A 26,901-nucleotide genomic window follows, 5' to 3' on the forward strand; every position below is an offset into this window, starting at 1 on the left:
TTTTTTCCTGCCTCATCTGTTGCAAAGCTGCGAGGGAGGCGGCGGTTCACGCATCCTGCCAGCTGAAACAGAAGAAACTTTGTGTTAAGTTGCACAGTATCAGCAGGGAAATGCATTAAGAGAAGCCAATGGGAGAATCTACGGATTACACAGCCTGCGCTTTGAAGCCGCGCGTAAAGTAGAAGAAATCTGGTTAGTGGACTATGAGCGAACTTGCGGAACCAGCACGTTTCGCGAGAAGTTAGTTTTTTTTAAAGTGTTACAGTTAGATTTAGATAACTGGACGTTTGCATGACACGTTTTCTGCGACTGTTGAGGGCTGCAGACTGAGAAATAGACGCATCTGTCCGCACGGAAGTCGAGGAGGAATTTGGAGACTGACTGCAGACATGAGACCGTTTGTCATCTGCGCGCTTCTGCTGTTAAAAGTAAGCAACAGTTCATTACTGTTTAACTAACACACACTATCTCCACCACTCTAAATCCTCTATAATCTGCTGATTTCTTATTTCTCACTCTCATCTCCAAAACATTATAATAGCAGCTATTGTGAGCTTCAGCCACAGAGTTGAGTCTTACAGCATTGTTCCCAAAGGAAATCTGTGTTACACCACAGAGCCATGTTTCATTAAGGCTGTGTCACACGGCCCCTGTTGGGTGAATATGTCTGTAGTCAATCTGAAGATGGAAAATCACAGTGAAAGACTGAGAGGAGACATCAGATTTGATTTCTCAAACACAGTAGAGTCAAACTGCTTCTTATTTTCCTATAATGCTGCTTGTCTTGGGCTGTGGCCTACCTACTGTACATCTACACTATCACCAAACATCTCTCAAATATGTGCACACTCTGAGTGAATGAACTTTGAACATCAGACAAAACACAGGAGCACACAATTAACCGATATTATTCACCCACACTGTGATAAATGTTGTATTTTATGAACAAATTATAGTTCCAGTATGTTTGATAGCATGTCATTAAGCTGGGATCAGTGTCAGAAGAAGGCTCCTACCTCCACTGTTACAGACAATAATTTGACACTCATCTACCTCACAAAGCCCATGGGGCTTGTAGTCCTGTCTGGACACGCTCCTTGGAGTCAAAGCACTTTGGTTAGATCAAAGTATTTAGATAAAACATCAGTTCTTAGAAAGATGTTTATCTCTGTCCTATCATCAGGGTGTCAGAAGGATTCCTTTTTTTTTTAAATTTAAGATGCTGTTTCTCAAACAAACCGTGACTTTGAGGTTGTTTCTTTAGCCTACTGAAAAGTGTTTGTGCTGGGAAATGCCTCTGTCATTACTCAGTGGATGATTTAATGCAGAAGTCCATTGTATTTAACAGTATGCGAGCACACTGGTAACTGTTGCCTGGACATGTTGCCATATTTGTTGCTTATTCCTGGAGAAAATGTGGCCTAGTGTTCAGTATAGCTGGGGTCTGGATATCCGGAGCAAAGCAATTATCACAATTTTCTCCCAGTTTGTGGTGTGTGTGTGTGTGTGTAAGTGGGGGTCTAGCTTAGTTTGTTACCACAGTTATTTGAATTTCCATAGAGTAGTTAAGCAGATTTCTGTGGGGGGCAGACTACTGGATAATTTAGAAATCTGAACCACCTCTCCGCTCTTTGTTGTGAGCTGAGAATCAGCAGATTAAAGGTTAACAGATCACTGTGTGCTGTCTTGTTTGAGTCAGGATCATAGTTTTGGGTGAAACTCATGTCCTTTAATTTGTCCCTGATGCTCCCTATGTACTAATGACAGTAATCAGCGCAGAAGGGATGTGCAACTCTGACAACTTTCTCTCAGCTCAGGCCGTGTGTGCTTGAAAGACCTCTGTCTGCTGCCGTCACAGGCTCATGGGGTCGTCGTCTTCACAGGAAGAGAGCATCCTTTTGTGTGTTTATTTTCACGAAGATTAGATTAACTGTGGAAACTCCAGCCTACGCACCTTCAAAAGTGGCCTCACTTCAAAAGGGCATAGAGAAGGCTGAAATGTAGTGTGTGTATGTGTATGTGTGTGTGTGTGTGTGTGTGCGTGTGTGTGAGATCCGCGATGACTGAGTGACTCCGGCAGCCGTGGAGTTGAGAGCCCCATTGAAAGCAGTTTGCTCCTCGGTGGTCCGTCTGTTCTCACTGGGGAATCCCTTCAGATTGCAGCTTCTTACCTAAATGGAAAAAGCAACTGCAGCCCCCCTTTCTCTTCAGACTTTCTGCCCCCAAAGCTGCAGATAAGACCGAATGGTATTTGGTGCATGCAAATTAATCTTTGCCTGTAAGATGGATATGACACCTAAGTCGGATATTGTTGATTTATGCACCACTAAAGTAAAACTATTTTTATTTTTAAGTTTTATTTTGACCTTACATGTTACAAAACTTAAAGAAAAGCATAACGGGAAAGGAGCATGAATACTTTTTGTCGTGAGGTGGATTTATTGGTAATTTTGTCCAGTGAAGGGTGCAGGTTTTATTTTAACATTTAGTGGCATAAGTATGAAACAGAGGGTCCTCCGTCTGAAAATTCTGAGCATTAAACACTTAATTTCCTGCATGCTGGTGATTTTTAATGCAGCAGGATGTCTGCAGGTTCTTAAAAAGTCTTAAACTGTCTTCAATCTACAAAGAATAGGCATTAAGAGTCATTACATAGTCTTAAATTTGAATTTGCAAGGTACATTTGATCTAATTTGATTTATCCATCTTTTAATTTAGTCAAAATGAGTCAAGCTCTTCAGTGTGAATTGTCAAATTTCTGATACTGCAAATCTTTAAACGTACCATAGAAACCAGTACTGTCTTTAAACTTTAAAATTGCAATTATCTGTTCGGAAAATGTAGATCAACCTAAATCTCTCTAATAACCATATTCCTACATAACCCTACCTCTGCACTGGCACACATATATACTACTAGCCTTTATACTTGTACTGTACTGCTTGAATACGGAAAATAGTCCAAAAATCAGTCCTAAATTTGGTTCAAAATCATCTTGAAAATGTCATAAAAAGCCTTAAATTTAAGTGTCTGAAACCTGTAGACACCCTGTTTACCAATCTGTGCATTTTCTGCATCCATTTATAAAATAAATGTCTGTGATTTTGTCAAAATAAAAATCATTTGCTACTTTTTATGTCTTGCCTTGGGTGCACATGCACATGTTCTAAATATTAAGGGTGGCGTGTCCCCTGCGTCCCTCCTGAAATCTACACCTATTTGTCTAATTTTCTGTAATGATAATGTAGTTTGAAATCATACAGTGTAAACCTTATCATTTGATTGTAGTATTACGTCTAATACATATAAATTGCACACTAGAATGTTCTCTCATACCAATAAAAATGTAGCGATACCCATATGTAGTAATATTTACATTTATTAACACTCTATATACAGTAGTGTCTTAGTCATACCTCTACTGACTAGATCATTGTTCCCGCTTGTCTCTAGTGGGGCATGGACTAAATATTTCATTGTGTGCAGGGCACCAGTGGGTGCAGTGCCAAGCCTTTGGCAGTTCCTGCCCTCCAGGCAGGCTTACAGAGCTCCACCAGCCCTGACTCACACCAGGCTCCGTGAAATGACAGAAATCCAAGCTGAAGATCAAAATAAATCAAAGCCACTGTCAGCAAATATTTATCAAAGCGTAGATTGAGGGCTAAGAGGTTAGCTAGTGTTAGCAGAGGAGCTCCATCTGTCACAAGAAGAGGACCCACCAGAGCTGCCAGGAAGCCTCTGTGCTACAAGTTATTACGGTCCAGGCTCAGTCACAGTCTGCCAGCTCCAAACATCCTGCTGGTTCCTGCCTGCTGGACTCCACCACCCCGACACCCTAATACCCCTGATCTGGGTTCTGTGGCTGGTGCTCAGATATCATCAGGCTCCTCTGTAAGCGGCGCAGTAAAACTGGGTGTTGTTTTTGGAACGAGGCGAACCCAGTTTCAAAGCTGGTTCTCCTGTAGTATCAGCATGGAACATTTCAGTGTTTTGTGACTAGGGGCATGGCACAGTGTGTGTGTGTGTGTGTGTGTGTGTGTGTGTGTGTGTGTGTGTGTGTGTGTGTGTCTTTATGTTTCTGGTGGACTTTTTGTTGGAGGCTCTGCAGGTCCGCACACGTTGCTTGTGTTTGTTGGCAGACTTCAGAGACAAAGAGAGACATCAGTGAGTTGTTTAGCTGTTACTTTTCCCCTTTGCAGGAGGTTAGCTGTTAGACATCTGTTTGCTCTTGTCAGCCCTGAGGCAGAGTGGGCCAATCTCCCTTAAATGTGTGCATGTTTAAGATGCCGTTGCTCAGAGCCTGGAGAAGGGGAGTTAGTGAAATACTGACCTTCGTAGACACACCTGCGACATCAAAGGCCTCCTCTCACCCAAACAGACACTTGCATGCTGGGCAGCCTTGGTTAACTGACACCCTTGCCTGGGGCTGAAACTGTCTCCTTTATATTACTGCCCTACCCCCGCTTTCTGATGTGAAGAAATACATACACATACACTGTATTCACACACACAGTTACACATTGTCATTCACGCTGATTTTGGAGTAAGTGGGAGGGCGGAAGCTCTTTTTACTTCTTCCTTCCTCCTTTCTGAGTGTTTTCCTTCACCCTTCCTTCATGTCTTATTCTTTCCAGTGGTCTAAAGCCATCTGATTAAAGCCAGCCACTCCTGTCAGGCACCAGCCCTGCTGCACAGGCCGTTAGGAATGTCTGATCTGTCCCTCATGTCATAACTCAAGCCGGGCTCGCCATTACCCACTTGCAGATAAGGACTCAGAGCACTTTAACGGTGAAAACTGAGGCAGATAGAAAGATAAAAAAAAGGCCATTTTCAGTTCACCCAGTTCCCCGCTTCTTCAGTTGCACAGGGGCCGGATGTGTGTGTGATTTTCTTCCCACATGCGGTATAAGACAGAGAACTCCTTGGACAAAGAAAAAAAACTTTCTTTTTATTTTTTTTAATTTGGCAACCACCTCAGTTAAACATGATGAATCCTGTGACTGTTGTGTCAAAATAAAGACAGTTGATTATGAAAAGCCCGAGAGCTAAGATAGTGTTTGTTTTTTTAAACAGTGGTGCTATTTGTTTCTAAGTGTTATGTATTTACTGCAGGTTACTCTTGGAGATGCCTGTGCCAGCGGCCAGTTCACTGAATCAGGGCAGTGTTGCAGTCTGTGTCCCGCTGGCTTTGAAGTGGAGGTACAGTGTGGGGAAGAGGATACCAAGTGCACACCATGCCCACAGGGTAAGCAATTATAATCTAATGTTACTGCGCCGATGCGGAATATGTTTTACCTGCCTTATCATTATCTCTGTCAGCCCCTCAAGAGAATTTAACTGCACTGCGTCACTGATATTTGTGAGAGAAACACACAGTTTATCCAGACTGGTACTGATTTTGTTATCTGTTTCCCAGGAAAGTTTTCCTCGTCTGAGGACCTCGGCCCTTGCCTTCCCTGTGCCAAGTGCCCACGTAGTGTTCCCATGGTGGCCACTTGCACTGCCACTCAAGAAACACAATGCGAATGTGACAATGGCTTCTTCTTTTTGAGCGACCACCACCTGTGTGCGCCTTGCTCCAAATGCAACCGTGGCGAGGGTGTCATCCGGGACTGTGGCCTTCAGGGAAACACGCAGTGCCAGATCTGTGGCCCGGGAACATTTTCTGAGGAGATCACTAGCACCAAACCCTGCCAGACCTGCACCCAGTGCTCGGACAGCGAGGTGGAGATCCGACACTGCATGCCCAACTCGGACACACTCTGCATGGGTGAGTAGTAAGGAAGACTTAGACTGACAAGATACATTGGATTTTAAATACAAATCTGCTGATATTCTCTGTTTGTGTTATTGTTAACAAATCCAAATAAAAGACCCAAAACAGCAATAAATTAATTTCACAAAACTAACAAGTATTCACCGTGTGTGTGAGCCAAAGAGTTAATGTCTTTGTGCCATAGACCTACATTATTGTCCAACCACTTAGTTAAAGGAATACTTCACTGAATGAATATCTGGATATTAATTACTTACCCGGGGTCAGTATCTGTTTACAAACTCATACACACAACTTGTGCAGTATAATCCTGTCATTTATCCGGTCTTTTGTTTTCTTGCTCTGATATTTCCAAACACATGTATTTGAACTAAAACCTTCGTATCTGAATCTGAACTGAAAGGGGAACTTATCCTTGCTATCTTCAAAGCCAGACGCTTTTGACAAGATCAGTAATTTTACTGTGCTGAACACGGGAGCTGCTGATCTACTGCTGCCTCCATCAGTTTGTTTGTATTGTGTGACTTATGTGTTTTGAAGGGTTAGTTTGGATCCTGCAAAATCACATAAAAATACACCTTTTACTTTCAAAATTAGTGCGTGTATGTAGGTTTTTTAAATTCGGGAAAACCTGTTATAAATAGGCAATAGACTGCAGATCGGAGCTGGACCCAATAAATTGGGCGGCAGTAGCTCAGTCCATAGGGACTTGGGTTGGGAACCGGAGGGTCGCCTGTTCGATTCCCCGTCCGGACCAAAATATGGAGCGTGGACTGGTGGCTGGAGAGGTGCCAGTTCACCTCCTGGGCACTCCCGAGGTGCCCTTGAGCAAGGCACCGAACCCCCCAACCGCTCGGGGCGCCTGATCAAAGGGCAGCCCCCTCACTCTGAGATCTCTCCACTTTGTGCATGTATAGGTCCTGTTTGTGCATGTGTGTGTCTTTCGGACCTGTGTGTAATCGACAAGCAATGTGAAAACATTGAATTTCCCCTCAGGGGGATTAATAAAGTAAATAAACTTAAAAACTTAACTTAAACTTAAATACGCATGACTACTGCTGAGTCATTTGTCCTGGGAATGATTGTAACCTTTCCCATTAAATACAAACGCCAGATGTTAGTGGGTGTTGGTGTTTTTTTTTTGTCCAGTGAGAAAGGGGCTTTACAAAAACAAACTACAGATTGAGGCGGCAGTAGACCAGAAGCTCTCGTGTTCACCAAAGTAAAATGACTGTTTTTGAGTCTGGCTTTAAAGAGAGCGTAAATATGTTTTTCTTTGAGTTCAGTTTTAAATAGCAAGGTCTTAGAGAAAGTGCATGTGTTTGGGAAGTACTGAGCATATGATTGGATGAATGAGACTTGGATTATACTGCAGGAGTTGTGTAAGAGTTTGTAAACAGATGTTTTGTGATAGTTTTGCTGTTGTTAAACGTGGACCCCTTTGACTTCAATTGATCAAGAATGTCCTGAGTTTTTGGAGTCTTCATTCACTGGAGGCATGTGAGAAAAATAAAGTTTTCTTTTAAAAATTCAGTGCAACTCGGGGTGAGTGATTCATATACAAATGATCATTCATGGGGTAAAGTATTCCTTTAATGTTAAATTAATTATACACAGCTGAAAAAAGTACCCAATGAACACAGTTTACTGCTTTTTAAATGTCATTTGTTAAAAACAGCCCTTTCTGTTTTAGTAAATTAAATTACCTTTGGAAAAAAGCTGCTATAAATTTGTGGCCAGTTTTTAAAAATGTCTTCAGTAGGAACGACTGGGCTTGGGGAAGAGTGCCACAGACATAGTAAGAAAATTAGAAAGTACAGAAAGACAGACTTTTTGGTCTTTTAATGGGATTTGCCAGTCGTGGTAGTGCCAGCTTTATCCTTTAAAGATCTGAAACGCAAGAGAAAAAGATAAAAGAATGAGCTAAAGGGAGGGGGACAGGGAGTCGGAGGGGCCTGTGAGAATACAAGGACATGTGGTCAACACCTGCATCCACACCTCATGTGAACACTCTGTAACACTCTGAGCTGAGAAACATGAGTAGTGAAAAAAGAGCCCACTTAAGTGCTGTAATCCAATTGGTATGAGCTTGACAGGTCTTTAGGTTAACTGCCCCCAAAAACCTCAAGGCCAAGGGAGGCTGCTGACCCTGGCAACTAGTCCTCTCGCTCCCAAATGGCTACACTCGCTCTCCAGGAGTAAGGTCATCTGTACACACTCTGGGTCCATATGTCATGACCCTTTGACCCCCGAGGGGTCAGCACAGTACCATGGAGTGTTTGATCCTAAAATAGGCAGACCGCAGGAGGGAGAACGAGGCTGGAAGCAGGGGCAATGAAAGGATTCAAAACTCCAGGGGACCGGGACGACTGGGGCTATTATTACATCAGGCGTACAGGCTTCTGTGGAATTATTTCAGGCCCTAATTTATGCAGCCCAAATGTGTCTCTGATGTGCATATGTGCAGATGCACGATACAGCCCCTGACACGTCCCTCTCTTTCTCAATCTCAATAGACAAGAAGCTGCACATTCTGTCCCGTCCTGCTCAGGGTGGGTCCGATGCTTCTCGCTGGCCAGTTGTCGATGAGGGGATGGAAGGGCAGACCAGTCCTGCCCCTGGAACACACAAGTTTACCCCGCAAGATGAGAGCGGCAGCAACAACATTCTGGCCTACGTGTCTGTCCTGGCTGCCGTGGTGCTTGGTCTGCTTCTTTATGTGGCTTATAAATGGTGAGTCCTCACTAGGGATGGGTCCTAGTCCTTAAATGGATGTGATAAAGATGAAGAGATTGACTCTGAGATGAAAAATAGCTCTCAGTGGTTAGCTTAACTCACACTGTTTTCTTCTGCTCTTCTTAGCTGGAGATCGTGTAAACAGAAGAAGGCTCTTTCTAAGGCCCGTGCAGCTGAGTTGGGAGCATCTCCAGAGGGAGAAAAGCTTCAAAGTGACAGCGGTGTTTTTCTGGACTCTCAGAGCCTGCAGGACAACCAGCCCAGCAAAGGTGTGGTAGACACAGGCCTTGTTAATAAAACTTGAAATGGTGTGGGACTTTCCAATATAAAAGGACTTTATTAGAAACAGGAAATTTCATTTTCTGACAGAACATATTTTCCAGAGCTGCGGACTCCATTCACATGACTCGGACTCAAGTCAAAAATTTGACGACTTTAGATGTGACAAAAGCAAAAAAGACTTGCAACTTCACTTGAACTTCAACACCAATAACTTGTGACTTCCCTTGGACTTGAGCCCTCTGACTTGAAAATACCTCCCTCAAGCCAAAAGATTGAAAAGTGTTATTTACAAAGTGTGGCACAAATCATTTTATTTCCCTTCATTTCCTGAATCAACTAATGTTACTCATTCCCAGCACGTCGACACTTAATTCCCCAGATGATCAATTTGACGGCATCCAGTCAAGTTGTAGGAGACAGCAACGAAAAACTGCAGTATGCAAAACGTGCATACTGCAGTTACAGACGGAGATGCAAATACACATTTTAAAAAGCATTTGTGATCTTGGTAAATGTAATATATAATCACTCTCTTGTTAAAATGGCATTACAATGTGTGAAGAGTGCAATATGACTTGGGACTTGTCAGTCATGACTTGGCATTTGATTCGGCACTTGAGTGAGAAGACCTGAGGCTTACTTGTGACTTGCAAAACAATGATTTGGTCCCATCTCTGCTATTTTTCTCCACCCTGTGCAGTATTTTCCCACTAGCACTAGTTAGCACACTAGCTATTTAGCATTGTTTTTGTAAGTCGGTCCTCAATTTGTTTCTTTTATTTTATGTAAATTCACAAAGACGCCTATGTACATGCTTTCCTGACACCAGATTTTGGCTATCCAGTGATGGACAGTCGATGGCACCAATGCACCAAAAAACGTAGCAATGTGCCAACAAAAAGATCTGAAGAAGACTGCTAGCTAGTGAACATGGATGTAAACAATGCAGGTTTCAAAATACTTAAAAAAAATTGGCTCTTTAAACTCGTTATAAGGAAGTAAATGCATTCGACACATTTGTTAAGGAGTGGGTTTTTGAAAGAAACACTGAATTTAAACGTGGGTTTATTTACACGAAAACTCCACAGGGCACCTTTAAGTTCCAGATGTTTCCCACAGGAATAATGACATGGAAGCTTTCTAATTTCACACCTATGAAATGTTGAACTTCAAAAAGAAATGTAGCATGACACCCATGTTTTTAACCTTTTAATTTGGCGCAATATAAATAGTATACATACTACAATTATTAATGAAAATAAATTTTTAATGTTGTTGATTTCTACAGGGACGAAGAGGGACAGCAAGCAGGACAACCGCCTTTACGTCAACCTACCCCCCAACAGACAGGAAGAGGTGGAGCGCCTCCTACAGGAGGGAGGGGGCCGGGGGTGGAGGCAGCTGGGCGCAGCGCTGGGCTACGAGCCTGAACAGCTGGACCTGTTTGGGCGTGGAGAGGCCCCTGCTCACACGCTCCTCTCTAACTGGGCCCAGAAAGAAGGCGCCACTCTGGGACTGCTGTGTTCTGCACTGGCCCGCATTGAGAGGCCCGACGTGGTAACGGCTCTTAACTGCCCCGCACAGGGTGTTTCTTTGGTCTGACGGCTCCGTGAATGAACATGTGACACTGACAGACTCGTGTGAAGAACTCTGAAATGACAAGGATGGCACTCTGATATCAGCACCTGTCATTGATCATGATACTGATTGCTTTGCTGGACACTTACAATCCAGTTTTTACTAAGAGAACAAAAATATTCTTGTATTATTTACTTGAGGGAACAACATTTTTTAATTCTGGTTAAGCCTCAACGCCTTACTCAGCGGACACTGCAGAAACCTGGTCACATTGGATTAGAACAACAATGACCTCTACATACACAACAATAAGTACATTTACAAAGTTGTTTACATGCACACTAATCCTGGTAACTGTGAGTGTTTGGTTAGTGGCAGGAAACAGAATAATGTGTTTACTCTCATCGCACAAGTGTGATTATTCGAAAAACCACTGTTTACATGATATTTGGATAGCAATCAGACTTGTCCCCCACCCCCGCTAAAAAATATCAGCCTTCCGCTCACCATTGTAAACAAATACAGCTTAGATCATCGTTTCTAGTAAAGCTAGCCTGGTTTTATGAATCACAACTTCAGCAACCTCTTTGGTTTTGCAGATGATTTTTTGCCAGAAGGAGATGGTTTCTTCCAACAACTCTGCTTTCCAACATGATGTGACTTCCCTACTTGGGATCATTTCTGTGCACATGTGCATGCCTAAGAAGAGAAGAAAAATCCAAGAAACCCAGTCAAGGGTTTACGTGGCCAAGTGATCAAACCCTCCCGATGATGCTTGCAGTTGCTAAGAAGACTTTATCTGATGTGTACATGGGACCTACTCACTAGATTGTTTTTTTAGTTTGTTGCCTTGTTTTTTTGTTTCTTTCCTGCTGCAGTCACTACGTAGCCTTGGTATTTATTCACACTGAGGATATATTATGCACCAGTTATGTTTCATATCTTATCAGAAGACAAGAAAATGAAGCATTCTTAAAAACACCTTTCTTAGCTCTTCCTAATAATCATCTATGATTGTAAATATCTTAAATATGAATTTGATAAGTCATGGCTTAAAGTGAGATCATTTATGAACTGTGAAGGCTGAAGAAGGGAATAGAAATTAACCTATTCTCTTTACATTCATAAGACACAGCTCCATTTTTGTCACCTTGATTTCTCATAGTAGACAGAAAAAAAAAGTTCACGTCAACGCTCGTGTCCAATCTTTCCAGCTTGCTTTTGTATTTATTTCACCACCGTTTCAAGTATAAAACTAAATAAAATCTATGAGAACCATGGACATCTGCAGTGTGCTAGTTACACTATGTGATGGCCTTAGATGGTTTGATATTTTTTCTATCGCCAGCCATGTATGGTTTTATGTATATATTTCCTAGTGGTATGCCTTAATGTGTTTTGTAAGATTTTTTATTCATTTAATAAATAACTTTGATAAGTCAGTGCTCTTTTGTTGTAACAGAGGGACTGAATATGATACTGAAGTAATGCTGCAGATCAGGGATTCACCATGGCGATACTTCTGCAGTTACTTATGGTGTGACTGTGGAGTAGTTCAATTCATTTTGAAATATATATGTGTGGGTGTGCGTGTTGGCAAGCAGGCAGAGATGGTGATACAGCTAAAAGGGATGGCTAAATAATAATGGTTTAAATAGCTACGACTGTTGTAATAACAGTTAAAACTGTAACCGTAAAATAATGGCTAAGGGACTCTATGTCACTTATCAGAGGAGTGGGTGGGTTGGGGTGTGACGTTATTTATTTATTTATTTTTTCTCATCTCGCCCCTCCTGAAGCTACAAATATATTTTCTTGAGCCTCCCTGAGTGACTGGAGGAAAATGCTTGACCTCCCTCCACCATAAATTTTTTAAAGTATTAACACCAAATGCAGGTATTGGAGTCAAGGCGAAGTGCGAACAGCAGGGGAGTACTGCACACAGAGTGCCAATGACCCATACACACACACAGCTGGCAGTAGCAATGTGCATATAATGGTAGCTTCCCCACATAAACTTCACACTACAGTGGTAATATCAGTACCCTGGCACAGTGGGCATTATAAGATTTACAAAAGAAAAAAAAGTTGCTGTTTTAAAGTTAAAAATTGAAAAAAAAAAGTCATGTTTTTTTCACTGTTGATATTCATGCAGGGGTGCCGAATTTAATTTCTCTACAGGACCTGGTAGTGCAAACTGTTTATTTTTGGCGAAATTTTAAATGAAACACAGAATAAAGTAGTATTTATGAGCGAAGCTGCCGTAAATTTAAAAATTCATTGATGATTTCTGTTTTATAGTTTCTGGCTGTTTAGTGTAATTTCGGAAATTTTTAAACAAAACCTGCCTTTCAAATACATGACTAGAATTTAGGGTTCAGATGGTACCTAAAAAAAAATACAAAATATCACCATCTAAAGTTACAAGTCCCTCCCTTAAGCCAAAATAAAAAAACATGAGTCCTTTTGCAGTGCTTACAAAATATTTGACTTGCCGCCCCAAGTTTCCCCAAACCCCTCTCCCATCAGAAATAACAAACACTCCCTAAAAAGTTGAAATAATCAGCTAGAGTTGACACAGTTATCATGAACTAATACATAGTGAACTACCTAAAATGTATGGATAAATGCGATGGATTAACAATTCAAATATCTAAAAGTACAGCTGAAATAGTTAGCTTAAATTAATGGATAAATAGTGAAAATAAATAATGTTAGTGAAAAGTAATAGATAAATAGCTGAAATAGCTAAAAGCAATGAATGGCTAAATGGTTGAAGTAGCAGCTAAAATTAAATTAATACATTTAAAATAGCAAAAATAAATGGTGTTGACAATTAGGGGGCACTTGAGTTCATCTGATAGGGTTGAGAGTGTACAAGTGGGTTGATACTTAGAGATTTATTATCAGATATCTTTGTGTTGTACCTCCCATAGACTCTAAACAATTAGCAGTTTAGGATCAAATCAGGCATTTCTTATGTAATTTGGACGTCATATGGCTTCATATTTATAGCAACACCAACATTTTTTTCTTTTTTAACGTTCACAGAAATATGAAAATTACTGGACCCCAACCACATTACTACAGACATGTCTGTCATTTACAGTAAATCATAAAACCCACTTGATGAATAACACAGGAAGGAAGTTTGGACATATTTGGAATATACTACCCCTTATCAAGGGATTTAGTGTATAAGAACATTTCCTATCCAAAACCCTGAGGGAAATCAGTTAAGAGGTATTTAATAATTTGAGGGTGAAATGAAAATAATGGCTCCGTCCAAAATATTCTGCAGGAAAGTTTCCTCTTTCTCTCCGAGGCACAATCTGATTCCTGCTCCCCCTCTGCTCCGCTCTGAACTCAAATCTGTTAATGATCTCTTTGCATTCGGGCTCTAAGTGGGAGCAGGCATCTTGCATGGCCTAGGGCAGTGTTACATGCCGTCACACACTCCAGACGGGACTGCTTAACTGCGGTCTGGAGCACACAGGCATGGGGCTGTGGAATGTGCACACACTGGGAGGGGGGTTGGGACCGGCGAGAGAGGAGGAAGCAGAGCAGCGCCTCTCTCCACTCGTCACGGGTCTCCATATTTAGAGTGCACAGAACGTCTCTAATGAAGGCAGTCGATCACTTTGATTCCCTTTACTGGGGCCAAACATCTGGCTCAACACTGCGTACGCGATGTAGTGGCACTCATGCCGTGTGCACCCCTTATTAAAGGAGGGAGCCAATCTAAAACGGGATTGGGTGTGCACTCAGCAGTTCATCATGTAACAGAGGTCACTCACATTTGCTCAGATCTGTTTAACTGACACCCAATTTAACTGCACAGCAGGGATATAATTTTACAAAAAAGTTTATTATCTTTTAAAATGTTTGTACACTCCGTATGACAATGTGCTTACACAATACTTACAGTAGAATAGGGTGAAACTTACTTTGTACATAGAAAAATAATAATAAACAAACAGAAAAAAAAGAAACATGAAAATCTCCCCCGCCACTGAAATAAAATAGAAGGCTGTGAGTCAGCGGGTTTCCTAAGTTCTGACAGACTGATGTGGGAACTGCATCAGGAGGGCTGAGCTGGTGAGGATGGGTGGGCTCGCTGTGCTCCCTGACCCCTACTCTCCTGCGTACAGCTTTGGTAACTTTACACATTATTTACACTTTCAATCATGAAATGATAGTCCTTTTACAAAGTGTCTGCTTATTTAAACATTCCCAAAACTATTATTCAATATATTCACATATAAAGCAATGTACATGTGTTGGAACTTTCAATGCAATTTAATAACCTGCAACAAATTGATGACCTAATGCTAATGAGCCTACTCTGACAACCGTAAAAATCTTGCGAATTAATGAAAATAAGAACGAGAACACACAAGATGTTTAGAAACGGTTAAAACTGCAATGCTACAACTTTCATTTTCAACCTTATTCCTGCGAGAGGAGGAAACAGGGGCAGGACAAGTCGGGAGAGGGGTTGGACAGGAAATGGGGGGGAAAATCTGATACACAGCTAAACAGCACATCAAACACAGCATTCAAACCCTGCTCCCATTATTATACATAACTTTATAAAAGACATAATGATCACCATGCCAACCTGCTGGTTACTGGCTGATCCCTAAGTGTATTGTGAGTGCAGCTCATCCTGGTGAGGGCATATTACTTGAAGCAGGACATGTGGGAAAACGTAGGAATTTCCATAAGGATACCAAACTGACCTCAGCCTACATCATGCATTCATAAAACAACAGAGGCTCCAAAGTCTCGTGGTTAAGAAGGCAGGGTTTGAGGAGTGGAAGCTTGGACCTCCACAGCCCAGTTAAAAGCAGCACCAGATACAGAGTCAGTGGCGGGGGGTTGAAGCGTGCACATGAAAAAGGAAGGGGGGGGGGGGGGAGAAGGGACTGGACTGTTGGGTCATTGATCCATTTTTAACAGTGGAAAATAACAAACTAACTCTGATAAATATGATACCAAAGCTGATTCAGTTGAGTAATCCTCGTTCAGGACTACAAGAGTTTAAAAAGTGGAATTCAGGTGATCATCTCAGGAACATTTAAGAGCCACAAATGGAAAAAAAACAACAAATGCTTAAAATCAAACAGTCAGTGAGAGCATCTCTCTGTAGCACCCCGCAGTGTAGCACCCCGCAGTGTCGTCCTTCGAGAACACTGCACCTGGAGCTTTCGGGGTCGTTCACCGACACTCGAGTCTCCGGCAGTCTCAAGAACGGGGCTCCTCCGTGATCCACCGGGCCTGGAGAGCTTCTTGGGCAGCAGTGCAATTCTTAGTCATAAATATGCGTAAGAAACTACTTCACAGCTCAGGCTGGCCAGTAACATACATGAAGGAGTGAATGGAAAGGCAAATGTGTGCTTCTCCGGTGTTCGCGCAGAGCAAGAGTAACATCTGTGGCCGCTGAGGCTAGTACACCTCTGTGTCCTCCTTGGGCCTGTACACGGGGCCGAATCTCTGCATGTACTTCTTGATGTACTCCTTGGTCTTGTGCTTCACATTCTCGTTACACTCAAGGTCCTCAGGATTGTTGCAAGCTTTCAGCTCCTTATTCATAACTCCGTGAGTTAGCTGGAGGAATGGGCAGAGATGGGGAAAGAGTCAGACATGTTTCTTGTCACCAGACTACAGTTAATTATATAATTACAATGTATATGTAAGTTGCGGTGGAGTGGTTGGATGGTTAATTCTCTTGTAGTGACTTTGCCCTTTATAATTTGAGACAATAAAAACGCAATCTCTAAATGAGCGAAGCCCAACTCGTCTTTCTGTTTATTGTGCCCATGTGCTCAGAGTCCTGGTATGTCCGAGTGGCACTCAGCGCAAACCACTCCCTACATACACAATCCATGGACCTACCAGGAACCTTGGGGGGAAAAAAACAAAAAGAATGCTGCTCTTTGAAGAAACGCTGGTTGCAAAGAGCTTTTAGAAAGGAATGAGTAAAACAAAAGCGAGGGAGATAATAGTTTACATGTACAATGTGTTTTTAGTCTCTTCCAGAGGCACAATACAAAAACATGTGGCTGGAAAAAGAAATCGTTGGAGCTCAACTATTTAGCTCTGGTTTGAGGGAAACTTTGCCTTTTAAGTTTAAAGCTGACCAATACTTTAATTGTGTCTGACCAGGCGGGGGCCAAGGTTTACAGCTTCTCTGCATTAATAGACGCTCTAAAGTGCATGTGTAAACATCTTGTTTAATCTTACCTTTCTAGCCAGGTGTTTGAAGTCTTCTGTGTTGCTGATGCGTCCAAGTTTGCAGTCTGGTTTCCGATAAGGATTTAGACACTGCACTATGAACTGAGACATCTGAGTAACATACACACACATGCAAAAAGACTTGTTAAGAAGCGAAGAATATGTGGGAACAAATGGAAACTTGCATGGGTGGCTAGAAGAGGTTTGGAACTTAAAAACATCTGGAGTTAAATAACATTGCTGCGGACATTGTTTACAGAGACTCTGGCTCACCTCTTTGCGAAATGTCTCTTTACTCTTTTTAGCCAGCTCACTCGAAGTGTCTGCTTCAGCTGTCTTTGTGGAAAACTGTAACAACATAGTGAAAACACAAAGAGAGATGGATGAGATGATTAAAATGCTTTTTAGCAAACAAGTTTTGTTTGTTTCACATTAAAGGGATAGTTTGGATTTTTTGAAGTGGGGTTGTATAAGGGCCTTATCCACAGTCAGTTTATCATCTGCAGTAGATGGCGGTCGGCACGCCCACAGTTTGGAGAAGCAGGAAGGAGTTCTGCCACAGAGACTAAGCAATTTGCTGCTGCGGAGGGGGGCAGCAGCAAAACATATTTCAGCCACCTAAAAAAACCAATATCAGTTTAAGTGTATGCTATATTCAGAGCATTTTTACCTTGCTGCCAGACAGCCCTTTCTAACAGGTAACTGAAGCTGTTATATCCATTTATGGTCTTGTCAATGCCACCAAACTCCACTGACAAAAACAGTAATTTTACCTCACAGAATACTGGAGTTGCTGGTCTATCGCTGCCTCGGTCGATTAGTTTGTGAATTTCGTGAATCTAAAGTAACCATTTAAAACTCAAAACTCAAACAATAACACAAACTAACTAACCAATCAAGGCAGCAGTAGACCAACAACTCCCGTCTTCTGTGAGGTAAAATTAGTGCATTTCTCAATGGAGTCTGGTGTCTGGGAAGAGGGCATGGATAATGGCTTCAGTTCCCCGATGGAAAGGGCTGTCTGACAGCAAAGTTGAGTGGTGAAACTATTCTAAATATAGTGTACACTTAAACTGGTATTGAGTGTTTTAGGTGGCTAAAATTCATTTTGTTGCTGCCCCACGTCTACAGCAAGCTGCGAGCGTTCAGACACACAGAGGCGGAATGGCGAGTTGATCCGAGGCACCCATTTTCCGCCTCGTAGGGTAGTCATATTGACGGAACCCTTTTAGTTTAAACAAACCGAGGCAGCCTTCTGCAACAGTAGGGGCTGTTGAAGACTTGTGGGAGGAGCTGTTGATGACGCTGCACGAGCGAGCCACTGGTGGTGGATAAATAGGAAACAGCTGATAGCAGGAATTAGCGAGCAGCTAGTAGCAAGAGTGAAACGCAAACCTGACAGACANTGTTTTTATACTGCCAATGCTGAAAAAAGACTGATTGGACTTTCCTGCAAATTTGCACAATTCCAATCTAAAAAGGGCTTCTGTTTCTCCAAACTGGGGGTGCACCAACCACCATCTAATGTAGGTAATACACTGACTATGGATGCAAGTACCTCATACAATCCTACTTGAAAAATCCAAGCTATCCCTTTAAACCCTTTGTTTTACAAGGATAACGTGTCACGAACGAATTCTTTCATCAGTTTGTCAGTCATTTTCTCAGCTATAGAGGAAGACAGTAATAACATGTCATACTGACATAACCCAGCAGGGTAATTTTCCACAATTAAAATCTCAAGTGAGGCCCCACCTGTGAATCATCTCAATCAAACATGGCAACTGGCTGCAAAACAGTAGCTATCAAGGTCAGTGGGGCATCAAACAGCACCTGCTCACCAGCCACTTGACACAAAGCAGGGATATCCTGCCAGGATGCTGCCCCTCCGGCACCAGCCTTCAACTACAAAGGCAAGCAGGCAACAGCTGACTACGTATACCCACAACAAAGTGGTGAGGAGCAAAAGCAAGCACCAAGGATTCACACAAACACAGTGCCAGGGCCAGGAATCCAGAAACTGTGAAATCGGATGCTTTACAAGTGCAGAGCATGTGCCATAGTTTCGAGCGCTGGATGTGGACACCACCACAGTCTAAACACATGCTGGGAAATGGTCCATGACCTTGTAGCTGTTCTTGGCGGGAAACGCTGCATGAAAAACATGAATCTCTCCATCTCAGTTTTTGACGCTTTTTTTCCGACTCTATTACATCTTTTTAAAAGAGACAAAAAGGGACACTTGCGTAGTTAAACTATAACACAAGAAACCACAAATAAATGAATGCTGGGTCTTCCAGATGGTTTCTATTATCCACAAAGTCAGGATAAAAATGAAGATGGAAAACAAACGAGGCAGAGGAAGAAGAGATGAGCTGAGCCACCCCTCCCCTTACAGCCCCGAGGCTAAGGGACAGACAGCTGAGCTGGGGGTGGAGTGAGTGGAATCTCTCTTTAAATCTTTGTCTCCATGTAGATTCTGATGAAGCCATTTTGCGAGGAGGAGTCATCTGCGAGGACATAACACTCGCTGAATGTGGTGTCGTGCTCAGGGTTTTTCTTTTTTTCCCCCTTGAGACACAGCTGAAAGTAATCACTGGTGCAGCATCTTCAATTACCTCAAGGAACAAACACTATAATCATGTTCTGCATCCAAGCACAAACTTTCTGGGAACCAAACGAAAAAGCGAAGAGGATTCTTCCTCATTGTTAAATGAGGAAACAGATTTTTTTGGTCACTATGCAGCTACTATCTAAAAAAAACCCAGAAGTGTCAACTGTTACACATATTTCACATTTCACAGCGCACATTAAAAATGACGAGTGCTCACCTTGGAGGGATTCTCGTCATAGGTGGGTGTTCCCAGGTCCATCTCAGATTCATGGTCCACACTAGTGTTGTCGCTACTTCCATCCCAGATTGGAGGGTCCCACTGTGTTTGCCTGATGCACAGAGAGGAGTAATGTCAGATAGAAATGCAATGCAGAGGAGGAGGAGGAGGAGGAGGGGGTTCATAGAGGTACAAAAACACACTTCACAGACACACAGCAATACCCACCTTGTGACAATATGGTAGTAGTAGATCTTGCCTTCATTGTCCCGGGCCACTTTCCAGTTGAGAGGTAGGACGATAGTTTTGGGTTTGGGGGGAGAGGGAGGAGGCAAATCTATCACATTGTTGGGTACAATCATTTCCTGCAGAGGAGAAGAAACAGAAAATAAGCATTAGCAGAAAATCTCTGTAGCTTCACTTTGGATTACCTCTTTTGGACTTTGCTAAAAGAAAAAACTTAATTCACTAAAGCTGCGTTTTTTTGACAACTGTAGTTTAAAGTTATAGATGATTGCATTTAGATTCATTTTCACAAATGGAGCCCACTGAGCTCTTTTCTTTATTTGTTGTAACTTAAGTCATATCTTAGCAGGAACTGTGTCATTATGTGAGACAGGAACCACATACTGTAGCTCTTACAAGCTGCAAAATTCAGATGTATACTGCCCCCTTGTGGCCACAGTGAGACAGAAGGGTTTCTCAAAATCACGTCACATAATATAGATTTCTGAAATCCCAAAGATCGTCAAAATGCAGACTTCAACAGCCCAACAAACTATTGCATCCTTCAAAACAGTGACTCTGCAATGTTACCGCATGTTGCTTAAGAGTCTATATATTGTTCCTTAACTAATGATGTACAGTCGTTAATTATCAGTCAGATATATCTTGCCCCATCATCCTGTTTCCACAAAAAAAAAGCCATTTTCAAGGGTTCCCATGCTTTTTCATGAAATAAATAAATAAAAATCCATGACTTTTCAAGGGCCCATAATAAGAAGAATTAGGAGTAGTAGTGCATATCATAGAAAGGGAAACATTGGGATTCATTATCCTACATGTGAAATCACACTGTCAGCAGCATTATTTTTCTCTTACTCACACATGTCAAATTTAAACGAAGAAACATACGTTATGGTAAACAAAATGTTGTCACACATTAACACATATTAGATCTACATGACGTTAACAGCCGCAGAAATGATTCTACTGTTATCTTAAATGACGTAAAAGGTTATCCATGGAGAATTATTGTAACAATTTCATTACACACAACAAATTTCCAAGTCTTCTTCAAAACTTAAAAAGATGTCACTAATTCCATGACTTTCCCAGGTTGTTAATGACTGTGGGAACCCTGAATTTTAACACAGATTTTGTATTTATTACCTGTTGGACAGTTTGGGATGTGACAATGGTGGTGACTGTGCCTCCCTGCTGCACCACCACTCCCTGCTGATGGCCAGGATACACAGGCTGACTGTGCAGGTAGCTTGCTGTGGGTTCAGTGTAAGCCTTCAGAAACACAAGACACAATCAGATTAGACCATCAATGAGACACATTCAGAGATCAGTAACTGTGTGTTGAGTATCTGCTGCAATGCACAAGTGGAGTGCTATGACTGTTGAGCATTCATTGTTATTTTTGCTGTGCTGTAAAGGACAGCTTCTCTTTAAAGCTCAACAGTAAACTGCTTACTGCAAAACTTAGTTCTGGTTGATCCATTCTACATTTCTAATGATTTGATGAAGTTTAATGTGATACAACTGTACTAAATTTAAAATGCAAATGAGCTGTGCAGCTGTTAACTTGGCCATTACACTAACTTACGGACCACAAACTTTTTCAATTGTTACACCCTTAAAATCAAGGGTTTTCCACATTAATAGCAAAAAAAAATCACCTATGCTTTCCAACACTGTATCCTCTCGAGAGAAATCAGTAAATCTGAGTACAGCAAAATAGACGCAAAGAGCACCATACCTGTATGACAGGAGTGTTGGCCTGTGGGTAGGCGGTGGGGATGCTATAGATAGTCTGGCATGGCTGACCCTGGTAATAGATGGCTGTCTGTGTCTGAGCCTGTGCTGGGGCCGTGGCGTACTGCTGCGCAGGCTGTGTCTGCACAGTCACTGCCTGCTGAGTTGTGGGATCCCAGAGAGTAGTGTAGCTCTGCTGGCCCTGTACCTGAGGGGCTGCCTGGGTAGGCACAGAGAGGACAGCTACGCCTGCGTCCTGGGTTGCTACAGTTGGCTGGGCATACTGTTGGGGGTTGCCAGTGGCGAGTTCAGGGGTGGTGATGTGCTGAGAAAGACTGGAGACTGGAGTGGCCTGGGAAGTGGAGGATGGAGAGGACAGTCCCAGATCTGATATAAGACGCTGGGGAGGTGTCTGTTCATAGTTCAGGGTGGGTTCAACTGCGGGAGTAGGAAGCAGAACTTTGCCTGCATTGGGGTTGGAGGGATCCACAAAGGTCTGAATGGGATATCCAGGAGGGTAGGTGATGAAGCCAGGGCTGGAGGCATACGCCAGAGAAGGGTCATAAGCCATAGTCTGAAGTTGCTGCTGCTGCTGTTGTTGAAGCTGTTGTTGTTTCTGGGCTTCCCGCTGAGCAACTTCCTGCTCGAACAGCTTTCTGCGCTCTTCTGTGGACAGCTTGTTACGCTCCTTGCCTCCAGCTCCTCGTGTCTTGCTGTTAGATGGGTCAAACCTTAAAAATCCAGAGAACAAGACCAAAGTTAAAGACTGCTTAAAGCTAGCTTGATTAAGACTTTTAATGCCACTTGGAATGCAATTTAAGACCAATTTTACAATAACCAAAACCAAAAGAAAAACAAACAAACTATGAATCACATCAATTTGTTGGGGTTACGGACAATTTTGCCCAAATGTTTGTTGTGACATAAAATATAACTTGGCGATTTTGTGTTTTATCACTGCGTGTTGGATTCCACTGCCTTGATTCCCACTGTTTGTTTGAAAAAGTTTGAAAAACTTCTTCCATAAAATACGTGTCATAGGCAATGCCTTGTAGCGGTTTCAGCCATATCGCCAAAGCTCACTTACACTGTGAAAAAAATGTTTAAGGTAATGTCAACATAAGTCTTTTCAGTGCAGTGACAGACACAGGGTGCACTCGTAAGTAGTCACATGCTGGACTGCTCATAAATTCAGAGCGCTGTTGGAATATACCATTCTGTTATTCAGAGCACCACGCTCTCGGAGCAGCAAAGTGTACTCTGGGCACTGTCTGAGGAGATGGAGCAGCGGATCCACAAGCAGAGTGAAAGTGAAACCTAACTCTTTATTAATTCAATTAGAAATCGGGAAAATGGTGCGACTCCACCTGAATCAAGCTCTGGGAAATATTGAGAAATACCCAACTGGGTATGGGCAGAGAATCAAAGCTCTACTTGGAAGACACTGTTCGCAATGTTTCCCCAATCACAAGAGTTCTTACCGTTCCTCAGTGCGTCGGCTGCTCCTCTCGTAAGATGAGGGTGGAGAACTGGAGCGTCTCCTCCGTCTCTCCGTGCTGCGTTGTGGAGTTTTGTCGGAGACTCGGTCACGGTCACGGTCCCGGTCCCGGTCCCGGTCCCGGTCGCGATCTCTGTCTCTGTCTCTGTCTCTGTCCCGCTCCCTGTCCCAGTCTCGATCCCTGTCTCTGTCATAATCTCGGTCTCGGTCACGGTCTCGATCTCGGTCTCGGTCTCTGTCACGGTCCCTCTCCTTGTCTCGCTCCCTTTCACGCTCTCGGCTACCAGAGGTGGTGCGTGGTGTCAAAGCCATGTCTCGATCCCGGCTGCGATCTGTGAGAAATCCTAGTAAGTCAAACTCAAACAGAAAGAAATTCTAGGCAAAAAAAAAAAAAATCAGCATTAGACTAAACTTACCATTTGCTTCTTTTTCCACTTGACTCTTCTTTGGTATTCGGTACACCTCCTGAAATGACAAGCACAACTCTTACTTCAAACAGTAGTCTGCAAACAGATTATATTTATATGCATGATTCACAGTCTATCTTTAAAGGCGACTCTGTCTGAGCTCACCTTCAGATCCTTCCAGCTGTCCAGAAGCCTGGCAGCCATGCCACTAATGTCCAAAGCGCTGAGTTGAGGCTCCTGACTCCTTTCACTCTCCACATCCGAGACACCCTCCTCTTCATCCTGAGAAGGAGTTCCTATCACTGATGGGTCCACGGGGTTCGCTGTGACCTCAGAGGGTATACTGGCCTCAGGAGTCTCAGAGCTTGAGGCAGCATCAGTGGTAGATTCACCAGGTTGTGCCTCACTGCCAGGGGGAGGTTTCTCAGCCTCTTGTGTCTCTGCCTGGGCTTCCACACTCTCTGACGGTGGCTCAGGTGGAACATCAGCAACATCTGTTTGGATGGACTGGCTCTCTGGCTCAAGAACTTTTACGCTGGGCTGGTCTACTTCCAGTTCAGCATTTTCTGTCACTGCCTCGCTGGTCTGCTCCTCCCCACTCTCCTGTTCTTCACTGGGCTCTTTTGGCCCCTCAGGTTCATCCGTCTGCCCGTCACTGGTGTCCTCTTTCATCTCAATCTCCTTCTCCACATCCAACTCCATTTTTTCTTTTACTTCCTCAGTTTGAGGTTGTTGACTGCTTGAACTCATCCCTGTCTCTTCCTCTTTCTCTTTCTCCCCTTTGACCTGACCCTCCTCTTTCACCGGCTCTTCCATCGTTCCTTTCGTTGGTTCTGCAGCTTCGCACACTGGCTCTGCCTTCAACTGTTTGCTCTCAGGAAGTCCTGCGTTTGATGATTCATCTTCTTCCTCATCATCGTCCTCCTCCTCTTCTTCCTTCCCGTCAGATGCTTTGCTTGCATCAGAGAGCGCACTGTCCAGACTATTCTCACTGATGATTTTAAGGCGGCGATACACAGCAGGCTTGGTGGTGTCGCCATCCAATTCGGGTCCCATTTTGGTGGAGGAACCATCGGGAGTGTTGAGGGGTGTTTGAGCACGGGAGGTGTTCTCACTGGAGTAGCCGTCCATCTCAGCGGGGTGAGGGAGAGTTTTTGTCTGGGCCCATCGCTGGATGAAGGTCAGGACTCGGCTCTCCTCCAACATGTTCTTAGTTGAGATGGGCAGCACTGCCAAGGTCTTCATAATCTGTAAACACAATCATAGATTATCAATTATTAATCAGCAAAGGCTCTGAGGATTTCAGTAGAATGCAACAACATTGTGAATGTTTTAATGCAAAGTCAATATATGTCACCTCTAGCTGCAGTTTGATGTTATTGGCACTGTTGCCTTTAGCTTCAGAAAGCTCCACCATGAAGATCCACAGCAAAGACAACCCATGATGGTCCAGGAACTGCTTGAGGCATGATGAATTTTGAGTATCCTGTGAAAGACAAATATCAAATTACGCACTGCAAATGATAATAACAAATATAACAATACAATTAAGGCATCAACCAAGCAGGTCATACTTGTATGAGCTTGAGACAGATGAGTTTCTGCTCCATAGTTTCCACTCGGACCATTAGTCTGCAGAGAGACACAACCTGTTTCTCATCATACAAGCCTTCTCCGTTCTCCAGTAACGCCTCCAGCTCCTCATCAACCTGAGGAAGGACAAAGTGATGTCATCATCAAAATAACACCTTTGTCTTTCAGAAACTGGTTCATAAATTTGAGACATTTTAGCTTGCATCCACACAATACGATTCTTACATCACTATGGTTAAAAAATTATTTGAAACAGGAAGTATGCCAATTTAAGATGAGTCAAGTTATCGTGGTTGTGATTCTCATGTGGAAGTGAAACCACATTAACATCACTGGCGGCCAGATGCAAACAAATGACAAGACACACTTTCAAATATGACTGAAAGAACTAACCGTGGTGAGAGCGCTCTTTCGACTGCGGTCTTTCTTCATCTTCCCACCAGCTGCCCGAACACTAACTCTGTTCTCCCCACCCAGGAAGCCTCTGCAGCTGGGTGCCCCACAGAAGCATTTCTGTGCTTCTTTGCTGTAGAAAAAATATATAACAAGAAAATCACCTCAGCTTAACAGTCAGTAAAAAGGTTAGGCAACCAATCTTTACAAACCTATATATGTTAACATATCACAACATACCATATAAGTGTTCTCAGACAGGAAACACAATACATACAGCACAAAGTGGGGTAAAATATAACTGCAGAGAAACATTACCCATATCTCTGGAACTGGTAATCAAACGTCAGTTCAGCTCCTGCAGTTACCGCCTTGGTGGTGAAGAACCCGACTCTGAGCTGGCCATTGACAGTCCACTGGAACGAGATAAAACTCATCATTAGATAAGTCAGCCTTCAGTAAGTTCACCTGAAAGACTTGTATTTATGTTGCTGCTGTACCTTTTGGGTCTCACAGTTGGGCTCGCAGCTATGGTTCATAAACCGAGAGCAATTACCCTTCAGTGTTGCATCAATGATCTGAAGAGACATAACGCACGATCAACTACTTCTGCCAGCCACTTCACCTGAATCATTAAACCACACTGCAGTTTAAATATTACCATGAATTGTCACCCCTTACCTCGTTATTCTTTAGAGACATGAAGTAGTAGTGGATGTTCTTATTGCGAGCGTATTCTTTCACCCTTGTTTTGAACTCCTTGTGGTCCAATACCTCCCCGCAGTACTCCAGTACAAAGGTGTTTCTGAGATAACAATAAAAACAAAAAAGTTTGACAATAATCCTGTCTGTAAGAACATCAATTAACTCTCTTATAAAGGGTTGATGCCAGTGGTTTATCAGCTTTTTGTTCCCATAATGTACATGATACCATCCACATAAGTGATTGTTTTGTGAGAAAATACCTTAAGATGACCAATGAACCTCCTTCTTAACCTTCAATTTATATATTCTTATTAAAGAAGCTTTGGTGTCAAGCTGTTCAAATGGCACATATTTTGTTTTGGAATGCAATTACTCTGTTAATGAATGAATGAATGAATGCTAGAAACAACAACAACATGGACACCTTTACTATGCAGCCTAAAGGCATCCCATAGAGTAGGCAGCCCCACAATAACTACTAATTTTGTGAATTTTAGTGTTAAACTGCTTTTAAAAATGTTATGAGAGCTTTTAGAGAGACTTACGGAGCCAAGTCTTTTGCTGCCCGCAGTCCCCAGCCTTTGTCCTCTGTGAGAATAACCTCGAAGTCCGCATGTTGCTTCATCTGAAAGCGTCGGTTAGAGCAGTAGGCTCCATTCAGGCACCGCGAGGAGCTGAAAAATATCATTGTTCAAAGACAAAAAAGCAATTAGATATTCTTTAGTTAACATGTGTATGCCAACAGTCTCCTACACAGCTTAACTTTGTTGTTTAATATGCCACATTTTAATGGTAAACAGCATGATTAACACCGACTCTTGTCCAGTTCTTATTGGGTACACCACGTTACCAGATTTCCTATTGCTGAAGCAATGAGTAAGA

The 26,901-nt window shown here is 42.7% G+C and overlaps 2 protein-coding genes across 3 annotated transcripts in view; one reads left to right on the plus strand and one right to left on the minus strand.

The window, feature by feature from the left end:
- Positions 1-15,299, plus strand: nradd (neurotrophin receptor associated death domain). Its single transcript, XM_050045742.1, has 6 exons — positions 1-428; positions 5,113-5,245; positions 5,417-5,770; positions 8,293-8,509; positions 8,639-8,781; positions 10,083-15,299. The coding sequence occupies exons 1-6, from the start codon at positions 390-392 to the stop codon at positions 10,394-10,396; spliced, it is 1,200 nt and encodes a 399-aa protein (XP_049901699.1). The 5' UTR covers positions 1-389; the 3' UTR covers positions 10,397-15,299.
- setd2 (SET domain containing 2, histone lysine methyltransferase) overlaps positions 14,222-26,901 on the minus strand; it is a 23,640-nt gene continuing 10,960 nt past the window's right edge. For both annotated transcript variants that reach the window (XM_050045740.1, XM_050045741.1), the window contains 17 exons: positions 26,565-26,693; positions 25,996-26,119; positions 25,815-25,892; positions 25,633-25,730; positions 25,315-25,447; positions 24,903-25,037; positions 24,686-24,814; positions 23,494-24,576; positions 23,338-23,386; positions 22,905-23,253; positions 21,428-22,154; positions 20,833-20,958; positions 19,669-19,805; positions 19,441-19,552; positions 16,883-16,957; positions 16,619-16,720; positions 14,222-15,982 (listed from right to left, as the gene is read on the minus strand). In XM_050045740.1, coding sequence (XP_049901697.1) covers positions 15,821-15,982; positions 16,619-16,720; positions 16,883-16,957; positions 19,441-19,552; positions 19,669-19,805; positions 20,833-20,958; positions 21,428-22,154; positions 22,905-23,253; positions 23,338-23,386; positions 23,494-24,576; positions 24,686-24,814; positions 24,903-25,037; positions 25,315-25,447; positions 25,633-25,730; positions 25,815-25,892; positions 25,996-26,119; positions 26,565-26,693 — 3,748 coding nt within the window. In that variant the 3' untranslated portion in view covers positions 14,222-15,820. The remainder of the gene's footprint in view (positions 15,983-16,618; positions 16,721-16,882; positions 16,958-19,440; positions 19,553-19,668; positions 19,806-20,832; positions 20,959-21,427; positions 22,155-22,904; positions 23,254-23,337; positions 23,387-23,493; positions 24,577-24,685; positions 24,815-24,902; positions 25,038-25,314; positions 25,448-25,632; positions 25,731-25,814; positions 25,893-25,995; positions 26,120-26,564; positions 26,694-26,901) is intronic.

This window comes from Epinephelus moara, chromosome 6, assembly GCF_006386435.1.
Source record: "Epinephelus moara isolate mb chromosome 6, YSFRI_EMoa_1.0, whole genome shotgun sequence".
NCBI lineage: Eukaryota > Metazoa > Chordata > Actinopteri > Perciformes > Serranidae > Epinephelus > Epinephelus moara.

Coding starts and splice junctions, on each gene's coding strand:
- nradd (XM_050045742.1), top strand. CDS start 390: ATGAGACCGTTTGTCATCTGCGCGCTTCTGCTGTTAAAA. Junction 429..5,112: donor GCGCGCTTCTGCTGTTAAAA/GTAAGCAACAGT, acceptor TATTTACTGCAG/GTTACTCTTGGAGATGCCTG. Junction 5,771..8,292: donor CTCGGACACACTCTGCATGG/GTGAGTAGTAAG, acceptor CAATCTCAATAG/ACAAGAAGCTGCACATTCTG.